The 12,536-nt window shown below is 54.3% G+C and overlaps 1 protein-coding gene across 4 annotated transcripts in view; it reads left to right on the top strand.

The window, feature by feature from the left end:
* The window catches only part of FLT4 (fms related receptor tyrosine kinase 4), a 60,140-nt gene that overhangs the window by 36,198 nt on the left and 11,406 nt on the right, over window positions 1–12,536 (top strand). For all 4 annotated transcript variants that reach the window (XM_054841961.1, XM_054841960.1, XM_054841958.1 and 1 more), the window contains 12 exons: window positions 61–178; window positions 793–944; window positions 1,682–1,844; window positions 3,663–3,807; window positions 6,448–6,556; window positions 7,582–7,941; window positions 8,191–8,337; window positions 9,002–9,133; window positions 9,423–9,529; window positions 9,832–9,967; window positions 10,774–10,878; window positions 12,380–12,493. In XM_054841961.1, coding sequence (XP_054697936.1) covers window positions 61–178; window positions 793–944; window positions 1,682–1,844; window positions 3,663–3,807; window positions 6,448–6,556; window positions 7,582–7,941; window positions 8,191–8,337; window positions 9,002–9,133; window positions 9,423–9,529; window positions 9,832–9,967; window positions 10,774–10,878; window positions 12,380–12,493 — 1,788 coding nt within the window. The remainder of the gene's footprint in view (window positions 1–60; window positions 179–792; window positions 945–1,681; window positions 1,845–3,662; window positions 3,808–6,447; window positions 6,557–7,581; window positions 7,942–8,190; window positions 8,338–9,001; window positions 9,134–9,422; window positions 9,530–9,831; window positions 9,968–10,773; window positions 10,879–12,379; window positions 12,494–12,536) is intronic.

Genomic DNA, 12,536 nt, shown 5'->3' with positions numbered 1-12,536 from the left:
GTGCTCTTGGTGAGAGCCTTTGTGCTCTCCTTTCCTCCATGCTCACCTTTTTTCTTGCAGAAAAGCCCTTCATCAATGTGGAATGGAGGAAGGGCCCCGTGATAGAAGCCACCGCAGGAGACGAAGCCGTGAAGCTGCCGGTGAAAGTCGTGGCTTACCCTCCACCAGACTTCCAGTGGTAACGCACCTTTCTTAGCCTGAGCCACCCTCTCCTCTCCTCCTTACCTCTGCCAAGTAGAGAAGCCTAGCCTGGGCCTCCTTGCTAGGTCCCTCTGTGGCCAAATGTCACTTTTTTCCACCCATGGGGGTCATTTCTCCCACCTGTCAGCTGCACAACTTGGGATGGGAAGAGGTGAGATCTGGGGGAGAAGCAGCAAAGGTCCTGGCCTGACTTGGCAGCTCTGCACTATCTGGAAGGGACAAGTGGAGCTCCAACAGGAGCTGCCCCTCATCCCCCTGTAGCGAGGATCACAGCTGCTCAGAGGAGCAAGAGAGTGGGCCAGGTCGTGTACCACATCATGCTGCACTTCCACCAGAGCTGGCTGGGAGCTTTGCACCCACATACTACTCAGGGCAGAGCTACAACATCCCTGACCCCACACACACATCCATATGAGACAATGCACAGACCCATCAGGTCGAGGGAAAGCCCAGAGGTCTCTCCAGAGAGTCTCTCCCAGCGCTAGCAAGGGGCATTCTGACTGCGCTGGAGTGGGGAGCAGCAGACCCCTGCCCATCTGCCGGTGGGACACTTCCTCCCCATGGCTGCATTTTCTCTCTGCCTCCCTGCAGGTACAAGGACGGGAAGCTAATTCCCAAGCAATCTCAATCTTCAATGCAGATCAAGGATGTGTCGGAGCAGCACGCTGGGACGTACACGCTGGTTCTGCGGAACAGGCTGGCGGGGCTGGAGAAGCACATCAGCCTCCAATTAATTGTCAACGGTAAGGGAGGGCACCAGGGCTGGGGCCGGGGGGAGAGCGCTGAGCCCATGGCCCCAGCCTTTGGACTGCTCCGAGAACAAGTCCCCATTGCTGTCCTAAAGCAGCTGGTAGCCACATCATCTTCTCCTGCATCGCTGAGGGATGCTCTGGTTACAGTGAGGCCTTTGTGGCCAGGGCGATACGGCACAGTTTTGTTCCTGGCTCCATCACTCTGGGTAGGATATGTCCTTGCTCAGGGGCTGTTTCCCAGCTGCAGTTAGAGAGGCTGCTGAGGGTGACCCTGACTGATGTGGACTTGAGGGCAGGGCAGCTGCAGCACACATGGAGCCTGGAGCTGGAGCAGTTCCTCTGGATTGGAAGCTCACAGGGAATTTTCCCCCAGCAGAAACTGGTCCCTGTTGTGCAGGAACCAGGTGTCAGCACAGAAGTGCTGGAAGGGCACTGCTGCTTGGAGATTTGTGTCCAGCAGGTTCTGTAGCCCTGTGCCTGGGGCTGCCAGGCAGTGCTTTGAGCCCTGCAGCATCCAGACAGTCACACCCTGCAGAGGAAGGAGAAATGACCTCACTTGAATCTGCCTAAGTATACCCTGCTCTGCCTTGCAGGCCTGAGCTCCCCAGGAGCTGCCCTGAGAGCCCTAGTGCTTTAGTGCCCGGTGTCTCTAAAGACAGGCTGTGCCTGGCCTGGGGATGCAGTAGCTGAGCCCGTGGCCGCTCATGATGTCACTCTGATCCTTGCAGTTCCTCCGCGCATCCATGAGAAGGAAGCATCTTCCCCAAGCATCTACTCCCGGAGGAGCCCCCAGGCCCTCACCTGCACGGTCTATGGCATCCCGGCACCGGAGGTGATCCAGTGGCAGTGGAGGCCATGGATGCCCTGTCGGATGTTCTCCCGACGCAGTCTGTAAGTGCAGTTTCTTCCAACACTCCTGTCTTATCAGGCCACCAGCACGGTGTTATGGGCTCCTTGTGACTGTGGCTGTGTCCCAGATCCCATCTCACTTTTGCTCTCCCAGCCACGATGTGGCAAGAGAAGCACAGCGCCAACTGACAGCTCGGAGCACTGTACACCCACTCACAGAGGTGAGGCAGAGTGGAGCCCACCAGAGACACTTGTCCTTCATGTGGGAGTTTTGCCCAGCCTGGCTGGTCCCAGACACCAAGGGCTTCCACAGCTTCCCCTGTGTCCTTGGCCATCTGCATCTGGCAGGGGATGTCTGTGGCCTGGCCACACCTCACAGCACCTGCGATAAAACCGCTGAGCATGTGCTAATCTAATGGGGAAACTGAGGCAGATTGCAGGAGAAATTGTCACAGCCTCTTGGTGAGATCCTGAGACAGCAGCTGGGGCTCATCCCATTCCTGCCCTTAAGGTCCCTGTGGTTTTTTTAGTCCTTTGTCTTCTGATGGGTAATGTTGGAACCAAAAGTGCTCACAGGCAGGGGACCAGAGCTGCTGTGTGCAGGGAAGAGTTGCTGAATGCAGGGAAAGCACAGGATCTCTGCAGCTGCCAGGATGGTTTGCCAGGAGGGTGTTTGTGCAGGCAGCACCAATATGTCGGCAGGAAGGGTGCATGCCCACTGCCCATGCCCTGGGAAGCTGGGGCAGCACCAGGCAGGGCTGCAGTGGCATTTTTTAGCAGCAGTCTCACAGGAAGAAGGAAAAGGGATGCTGAGGAGTTGTAGCCAGAGCAGTCAGGGCAGAGGACGTCAGGGTGCCTGGAGGAAGCCAGGTCCCGCAGCCCTGTGCAGGCTGCTGCCGAGCCAGGGACACCAGAGAGCTCTCCATCACATGCAACTATGCTGTGGCCCTGTCAGGAAGCAGAGGGGCCCATGAATTATGAGCACTGTCTCCCAAGGCCACCATATTTCTGCCTAGCATAGCTCCAGAGGATGCAGGAGGCTTCTTTCGAGCTTCCTGTTGTTTACACAGCTCGACGATGTGCTCGCCCTGCTGAGTGCTCTGCCCCTTGCCACTGCTCTTGGGCACTCAGCTCCCCCCTGCTTCCCTGTCACCATAAGCCCTCTCTCTCCACACCTCCTGCCTTGGATTTTGGGCAGGCCGTCCCGTCTCCCTGCCCCTCCTGCATTTCAGAAGCACCCTGCAGGCTGCAGCATCCTGGCTCCCTGACAGATTTGGGCACTTGTCCCCGCTCGCCTGTCTCAGTCCGAAGAGGTACCACCCTGCGGCTATAAGACACCAGCAACATCTCTACCTGGGATGTTTCCCTCCTGGTATTTGTTGAATCAGGGGCAGAAGGAGCACCCTTGGGTGCTGCACCCTCTGCTCTCCAGGCCAGCATCCAGACTGTGACATCCCTGGCTCACAGTCCCAGCAGGGGTTTAAGGCCTTGTTGCTGAGCAAAGTAGCATCAAGAACTGCCCCAGGCACACATGAATGGATTTCACTCCTGCCTTTCTCCACCCCTAGCAAGGAAGGATGAAACCACCGACCTGGGGGTGAAGATACTGCCTGGGACACCAGTATCCATTCCCTGCCTCAATTTTCAAATCCATAGATAATGATTGCCTTAGTAATGATTGCAGAGCACCCTTATAAAACACATTGGAACTCTATAACCAAGAGACTCAGGAAATTTTGCAGAGTCAGAGGACAGGGGCATCAGTTCTCAGACACAATGCTATTTTTGCTGCCTTTTTCCCACTGACCCTCTCTCCATCTCTCTCTTCTTCCTCCTGCTCCTCCACGGCTGCTGGATTAGCAATAGCAGGCACCGGGCAGCAAGGCGCCATCAGCGGGACCGGATGCCCGAGTGCAAGGACTGGAAAGATGTGTCGCAGCAGGACGCGGTGAACCCCATCGAGAGCATTGACACCTGGGTGGAGTTCGTGGAGGGGCGGAACAAGGTGAGGCTGTAGCCCAAACCCATCCCAGATCCCAGAGTGGGAAGCTGGAGACAGGCACCCTCAGAGGCGTCCTTTGCGATCAGCCAGCAAAAGTGGCCTGGAAACGAGCCTGGCAGAGCCAGACTTGGGGAGGGCTTCACACCTCTGCTTCTAAAGTAAACCATCAGCGGCCGCTCCCAGCTCTGGGGCTCCGCAGTACCAGGCAGCCCCAGGGCGAGGGAGAGCTGTCATCTTTGAGAAATTACCCCGTGTCCAGAGAGGCTCCCACTGGGGCTGACTGCACAGGAGGGTTTACACTGATTGCTGTGAACGCAGGGCACCCAGCTAGGGAGGGCATGGGGGACATGTGCTATGGGCAGTCCCAGGGCCACTTCTGAGCACTCCTGCTTGAGCTGTTTTGGGAAAGCCAAACCCCACAGAGCAGCCCGGGCAGCTGGGAAAGGAGAGCAGGAGTCAGAGACTGACCAGGAAATCTCTGGCTTTGGGAACGTGCATGTGTGTAGTGGGACATTTCATCCAGCTGCCCCCATCCCGATGGGGCAAGGGTGGTATGGAGATGCTGGTGTCCATGCACTGCAGGTTTGTGAGTGAGAGCTCGTGTACCCCACAGAGCCCACTTCTCCATCACAGCATTTCCTCTCTGGAAGGAACATTTCTGCCTCGTTGCAGCGTGTGACCTGCAGCCGGACACTGCTTGCTGCCTGTTTCTTGCTGTCTCTCTGGTAGCCACGAGTGTCAGGTCTGCGCCATGACGGGGTTCCTGTTCCCGCTGGTGTCAGGCACTAGCCGCCCGCAGAGGGATGCAGAACAAACAAATGGGCCCCCATTTCCGAAAGTCACTTCCTGTTTTCCTACACACCTCCAAAGGCACTTCCCGTTCCCTGGCCTGGCCGGGAGTTCATCACTCTGCCAAAAGGGTGGCAGGGGCAGATGCTGCTCCTCCCAGAGTGCCGAAGGGAGAGGCAGGGATCAGTGCCCCCTGGGGAGGTGAGCAGGGGTGGTGGGAGCTCCTGTGTGAGAAGCCCTTGTGTCCCCCTCCAGATGTGACTCTCACTTTGGTCCCTTTTGATCTTTCCCTTTTTTCCTCATTCCTTGTCCCTCTTTTCTTCCTTCTATTCCTCAGCTGTGTCCTTCTCATTCCATCCATTTGGTTGTAACTGTCCTGGAGGTCCAACTTAGGTTGTGCAGTCCAGGGATGTGCAAGAGCTCTGGGAGAAGAGAGCTCTTCCACTTGCAGTGGGATGCTATGTCCTCAAATTTGCTTCCTCTCCCTCTCCTTCTCCTTTCTGCATGCCTTCTCTTACAATTCTCCTCTGGTTTTTATTCTGTCCAGAAAGGCCAGAATGAGCCACAGGGTGTGCAGTGCACAGCCATGCACCGCAGACAGCGGGATGATGTCAAATCCCAACTCAAACGTAATGATGCAAATTAGAAGGAAAATCCACAAGAAACAGGAAAGGCAGCACACAAAAGTGCCAGCAATAGGGTCGCTTCAGCTGTATTGAATAACCCCAACAAACGGAAAAGGCAATGCACAAAAGTATTAGTAATAAGGTCACTTCAGCTGCATTGCATATGCACTGAATGAATGACTGTTCCTTCTGATTAACACAAGCTAACGCATTGCCACTTAGAACGGAAATGCCTCCCAAAGTCTATGGGACGAATAGTAAAGGCAAAGTAATTTCCCAGTAGGAACACAATTTTTTTGCATTTTAAACATTGTCTCATTATAGGGATTTTTGCATGCGATTAACTTGTCATTTAAACTGGGAGGGAGGAGAAACCTGTGCTTCAAACTGCAGATCTCCTCTAAGGGGAGTGCTTGTAACACATTTGGCAGCTCACACGTGTGCAGCATGAGCAGGGAGGAGGAGAGCAGCCTGTACTCCCCAGCTGCCTTTCCTGGCTTGTTTGGAGGCAGCATCTCCTGGGCTTGTGCTCCCAGGACAGCAGCCTGGCTGTTTGCCCACTCTCAGTCAGGACTTGCTGGAAGGAGGGAGGAGGAAGCTTTTAGGACCATGTCTATGTACACTTGGAATTTAAAGGGAGAAGGTGACAGGTTTTCCTGAAATGGTGAGAGCTGGGATGCTTTTCACAGGTTTGATTTCCCCTTATGGATAAAAGGAGTGCTTCCAGGCCTGTAAGTACCTGTAAACTCCACTGAACTCTGTGGGACACTAAGTAGTCACTTAACTGCAGAGAGCTCAGGGAATCAAAGCCTTGGTGTCCTTTTCCTTTCTCCCCACTGTTATAAAGCTTGGCAGGAGCTTAGCCATCCCCTCAGCCCTGCATCGTGTTCATGTCCCCCTTGCTGGGCACCAGCCTGTCCCCATGGTGACCCGAGGGGCTTAGCAAGAAGTTTGCTCCCATGGAGAGGCATCTATGCTGGCTGGGCTCTGTAAAAAGGAGATCAGAAATAAAACCATATTGCTGTTGCTAGAGCCAGCAGATGGGGCTTGAATGCACAAAGGGCTATTGAATAAGGGGATATTTCTGCATAACCCTTTCCCAGGTACAGCTGCTGTGGGGGGCCAGGCTTGCTGTGGTGCTTTGCTGTCTGCCAGAGAACAGCACTGATCCTGTTTCTCTTCCCTCTTGCTCTTCCTAACTCCTTTTTATGCTCTCTTCCCCCATCAGACAGTCAGCAAACTGGCCATCCAGGAGGCCAATGTCTCAGTCATGTACAAGTGTATTGCCTCTAATAAAGTGGGTCGAGACGAGCGGCTGATCTACTTCTACGTGACCAGTGAGTACTGCAGACGTCCCCTCCACCTGCATCAGCCAAGCTCTCTGCTTGAAATAGGCAGGTCCCTAGACCTGCCGGGTCCTCTCATTCACAGTTAGCACCTTCAACAGTGACCGGGAGATCAGCAGGAAGGCAGGGCTAGCCCAGAGCTCTGCTGAGCGGCAACAGCCTTGGAGCCCTGGCAGCGGATAGCGCGGGCAGAGTTTGGCAGGCAGACCCGGGGATGAGCCGGCGCTGCCTATGCCCAGGTCCTGGAGCAGCCCTGGCAGGTCCTGGGCTGGGGACGTCGTGCTGGCTGAGGCCCAGGCAGCTCCCTGGGCTGGGGACGTGCTTGGTCCAAGAGCATCCTCTAGCGGCACTGCCTGCCCCCCCCCCCCCTCCAGGCAGGGTCCTGCTGGCCCGAGCCCCTCGGCAGGGTCCCTACGGGATTTTGGTGGTGGGAGGAAGCCGAGAGCCCGGCAGTGTGGGCTGGAGTTGTGGCCCCTACGGGGCTGCATAAGCTTCCTGCCAGCGGTACCCCGTGCTGGCGGGAGTCTGTCCCTGTCTGCTGGGGACAGGGAGCCCGGCAAGGGACAGATCCCAGAAGCCTGGGCTCATGGCCCTCACAGGTAGTACCTGTGCTGTCAGAGCCACCAGCTTTTGTGGAGACAGATGAACATCTTCAGTCAGTGCTCCAGTAATGCTCTGCATGTGCAGTTGTCCAGCCTGGCTGCGTAACTGCCTGCATGTATAAAAGCAGGCATGTGTGCAATCCAGAATGCTGCAGCTGAGCTGAGAGCAGTAACAGCCTAATTCAGACCTCCCAGACTTGTTTCACTTGTGACCCCATCTTAATTTGTCCCTGGGACTTCAGCATATCCCTTAGCACTCACTTAGCTTAAGCTGTTGGTTCCTAGAAGTTTGCATGTCACAGTTCTGCTCTAGATTGGTTTCCTTTACCCTGGCTGAGGACAGGGAGACAATTTCATTGTGTCTGGCAGTTCAGCTATGAAAATTCCTTCACATGTGCATTTCCTTCCTGAAAGCTATTCCAGACGGGTTCGAGATTGAGACCCAGCCCTCAGAAGAGCCCATAGAGGGGCAGGACCTACAGCTGAGCTGCAATGCGGACAACTACACCTACGAGAACCTGCAGTGGTATCGGCTGAACCTCTCGAAGCTCCATGACGAGGAGGGCAACCCCCTTGTGCTGGACTGCAAGAACGTCCACCACTATGCCACCAAAATGCAGGGGGAGCTGCGCTTCCAGCCTGACTCCAACGATGCGACCTTGCTGCTCACCATCCCAAACATCTCTCTGGGCGAGGAGGGAGACTATGTCTGTGAGGTGCAGAACCGGAAGACCCGGGAGAAACACTGCCACAAGAAGTACATCTCTGTGCAGGGTGAGGGTCCGCAGGGCAGGTGGGAGTGATGGAGGAGAGCTGCTGCTTTTGCTGCTATCAGCTTCCCAGTCCATCCCCAGGGGAAGCCATGCAAGCAAGCTAAACTCCAGGTGGCAAAGGCAGGGCACCTGGGTTCTCAAGACACCCTTCAGCAGGGGTCAGAGACCCAAAGCCCCCCGGGAACACAGATATTCTTTTGATCAATCAGTTTCTCGTTTTCCCCTCCTCCTCTTTGTGCTGCTCCTCCAGCCCTGGAGATCCCCCGCCTCAAGCAGAACCTGACAGACATTTGGGTGAACGTCAGTGACTCCATAGAGATGCGCTGTAAGGTGGATGGCAACCACGTTCCTGAAATCAGCTGGTACAAAGACGAAAAACTGGTGGAAGAAGTGTCAGGTACAGTAGGCTGGGAGTGAATCAAAGGCAGGACATCATGTCTGACGGCTAGAGAGCTGAACTCTGCTGGGTTCTGGGAGTTGCTCTGCCCAGGCAAAGGCACCCATTCTCTGAACTGGCTGAACTCTGGTTTTAATAATGTTCTGTCCCAGTTTGATGCAGTCTCACCAGCCAAGTCTGTGCCCTAGGGCCTGGGTCAGCACTGTCTGTGCATGTGCGCATTCAGCTGGAGAGCTGAGAGAGAGATAAATCATTCATCTTCTTACTCCAGCCCAGTGCCTGGCACCTCTGCTCATGCAGGGACCAACCCAGATCCCATGCAAGGAACATGGGAAGGATCCAGGCACATTGCAGAGGAAAAGGAACAGGTCCTGGAGCTGAAGCAGAGCTTGACACACCAGCTGGACTGCCTGGGCACCATCCCCATCCAGCATTGTCTGCGGGGGTTTTGTCCCCCTCCATACACTGCCTGGGGAGGGCCCCTGCAGAGTATTTCTGGGGCCATCAGACCACAGAAGAGAGCCTCTACCAACTGGTGCAATTTCATTCTGCCATCTAAAATGAACCAGCCACAGAATAAGACCCTTATTCTGAGCCTGAATGAGTTCAGTATATTAATCCCCCCTCCCCGTGAGTGACCACCGCAAATCTCTGTGCCTTACAGGAATTGACCTGGCAGACTTCAACCAGAAGCTGAGCATTCAGAGGGTGAGGGAGGAGGACGCTGGGCTCTACCTGTGCAGCGTCTGCAATGCTAAGGGATGTGTGAACTCCTCGGCCAGCGTCTCTGTGGAAGGTACCAGCAGCCACAACACCCCTGGGGATGAAGGGCAGGGGGGAGTAGGAGTGTGGGCAAGGTCCCATGCCTCTTCCCTGTGACACCAGGCAGTGGGAGGCAGTGAAAGCCCCTCAGCCTTGCTGGTGGCACGGTGGTCTCACAGTAGGATCTGTAGTCCAGAGTGTGTTTAGCTCAGGCAAACACACCTCCCCAGTCTCCCCTCATCCTGAAGCAGGCTGCAAGGGACAGCTGAGCTGGGGCACAGAATGGGAATCTCTGAAGATGCGGTTTCCCTCCCATCCCACAGGCTCTGATGACAGGACCAATGTGGAGATTGTCATCCTGATTGGGACTGGGGTTATCGCCGTTTTCTTCTGGATCCTCCTTATCCTCATCTTCTGTAACATCAAAAGGGTATGTGACTGTGTCTGTCCCAGGGCAGGGGAGGTGGCTTAACTGAGCTTGGGGCAACACCATTGGTGTGATGTGGGGCTGTATGATAGCACCCGCTAAAAGGAGGTCACTGAGTGTTGCTTCACCTGCTCTCACTGCCAAGGACAAGGTGCATAAGGGCTGCGGTAAAGGAGGTCACAGGGAATGGCCTTTGCCAGGGGGAAGCAGGTCAAGGCAGGCAAAGGAACCAAATCCACTCTGGGAGTCAGCACCCAGTGCAGGGAGGGCATCTCCTCACCCTTTGTGTTGGCTGATTCCTGCAGCCTGCCCACGCAGACATCAAGACGGGCTACCTCTCCATCATCATGGACCCTGGCGAGGTGCCCTTGGAGGAGCAGTGCGAGTACCTGCCCTATGATTCCAGCAAGTGGGAGTTCCCACGGGACCGCCTGCGCCTAGGTGAGCTGGGCCCCCTCCCTGCCACTGCGCGCTGCAGCCAAGGCTTCCCGCCAGCCCTTCAAACTGACCTTCCAGGTTTCTCACACACCTCTGTGTATTTAATGCCTTCTGTCTGCCTCAAGCTTCCCATCTTCTTCCCCAGACTGTCCCTAAAGCCCAGGCTGTGCCTGAGTAATCTCTTTAGGTCTGACTGCAGGCAGGTCTGAGCGACCTGTAAGCCCAGACTCTCTCAGTGTGCCCGCACAGGCATCACTGAGACCAGAAGACCTCTGGGCATGCTTTAAACCACATTCCCATATTCTCCAAGTGGCAATCTGGACAGAACAGCCCAGTCCACGGCAGGTACCCCAAGTTCAGGACCAGGATTGCATCCATTACTCTCCTCTTGCTGAGACACCCACCTGCAGTCTCTTCCCTCTGTCAGGAGGGTTCAAAGGGCTGCAGACTACCTTTGAGCACAGAGCAGTGACATTAGCCCTGGCTGCTCTGCTGCAAGGTGTCACATTTACCTTTCCCACACGCTCTGCCCGAGGGCAACAAACAGCCCCTCACTTCTGCAGGGCCATTTCCTTCCTCTGCTTTGTCCATGCCAGCTGTCTCAGTTCCTCCCATCATCCTTTCTCTTATTCTTACCGACAGAGCAAGCAGCCACCTGGGAAGGGCACACGTTCCACTCCTTCCTTTTCCTTTATGATGTTTTTTCTTTCTTCTTCCCATGGTTTCCTGTGGGGATTTTTGTTTTCTCATTCCATTCTGCCTGTGCTGCACCTGCTTTCCTTCACACTGCCTCTCTCCTTTGCCCATAGGTAAAGTCCTGGGTCACGGTGCCTTTGGGAAGGTGGTGGAAGCATCAGCATTTGGAATCAATAAAAGTAATAGCTGTGAGACCGTAGCAGTCAAAATGCTGAAAGGTATGTGAACAGCGAAGCAGAATACTCACTCTGTGTGGACGGCAAAGAATGAGGCATCTGCCAGGGAACACCCACCCTGTAAATGCCTGTCTTTTGCATAAGGCTTTTGTTAAGGCCCCGCAAAATGTTTTATCTCCCACAAGCCCTCCTGGGTGCTTCTGTTTGAGCCAGCCCTGCACTAGGGGAAGAGGAGCTGGAGCCAGCTTTTTAATTTATGGCTTCTTGGCCTCCCCTTGTGGATGCTTCAGCCCCATTCAGTTGCACTGGGAGGCAAGTGGCAGAACAGACAGCAGGGATTTGGGGAACTCAGCTTTCAAGGAAATTTAACTGTCTGCAAAGGCAAAGAATGAAATCTGTCTCAAAGGACCAACAAGAAGCCCCTCTTTGGCAGGTCACTGAAGGAAGTGTTGCTCCCAATTGCCTTCTTCCAAATGTGCCTGTATTTCATGTTTATGGGCCAGGTTCAGAGCTGGGCAAGGAAGCAGGTTGCAGCTCTTACCAGCTCTGAGGGCTAAATTGGCTTTGCACCCAAAGCCTGGTCAATCCAGAGTAAGATTTTAAGCTTTTACAGCCACACTTTCAAACAGGCATCTGGAACATTATTCTGTAATTTGGCATCTAACGAAATACCGAGGCAGTCTCTGGCCAGCAGTGGCCTGTACGTGGAAACTGAGTCACAGCTCATCTCAGCAGTACTTACCACTGCAAGTGTACAGATGATCTGCACAGCAATTGCAGAGAGAAGCCTGGCTGTGCAAGGTTGCTTTACAGTCCTTTGAGGTATGGCTCTCACCTGGCCCATCAGCTGCAGTTCAAGAGGATGCTTCTCTCTCTCAGGCTAAATTTATAAACTCCCAAGTAAGGCAAAATGCATATGGGGAAGCAGAGAAATATGAAAAGAGCACACAAAACCAGAGAACGCACCCTGAGGGTAAAACGGAGGATCAAGAATTGGTGCGAATTAGGCACTCAGAGAGAAAATGTTGTACAGAGAGCTGGCAAGGGCACAACACTGTGTTTGGTGTTGGAGAGGAATCATAAAAAGATGTTCTGGGTTTGAGCTGAGACAGCTCCTATCTTCAGTCATGATCACAAGACTCAGATGGCTTTTGTTTCTAAATTTCCTTCAAATTGTTTTAGGGCTTGTTATCTCTATTTGGAGGCTGAAAGGGCAGAGATTCAAATGTCTATGTAAGCCTCAAGTGATCTTTTCGCCAGCACAACTATCATAAGGAAAAATCTGTTGGGCACAGGTTGTGTCGTCCTTTGCTCTGGGTCCCTGCACCTGCAGGGAGCACCCCATGCGTTACAGCAGGGATCCTGGGAGCTCCAGACAAGGCTCTGACATTTCACGTGGAAACATGCAATAACAAAATGTACCAAGGCTTTGGGGTCACAGCATCCTCAGCAAGACTCACATTAACACTCTGCTAAGAGAAGGGTGGTGAGGGGGAGTGAAAAGCTGTGAGGAGGCGTCATGACATGGTCTGTGTGTTTCCAGAGGGAGCTACGGCAAGTGAGCACAAGGCACTGATGTCAGAGCTGAAGATCCTCATTCACATCGGGAATCACCTCAATGTGGTGAATTTGCTGGGTGCCTGTACCAAACCCAATGGTAAATATCGTAGGGCAACAGGCTGTGGCTGCTCCCAGAGATC

The sequence above is a fragment of the Grus americana genome, chromosome 14 (genome assembly GCF_028858705.1).
Source record: "Grus americana isolate bGruAme1 chromosome 14, bGruAme1.mat, whole genome shotgun sequence".
NCBI lineage: Eukaryota > Metazoa > Chordata > Aves > Gruiformes > Gruidae > Grus > Grus americana.
Note: the sequence above shows the minus strand (reverse complement) of the source record. Positions and strands in the feature narration are given on the sequence as shown.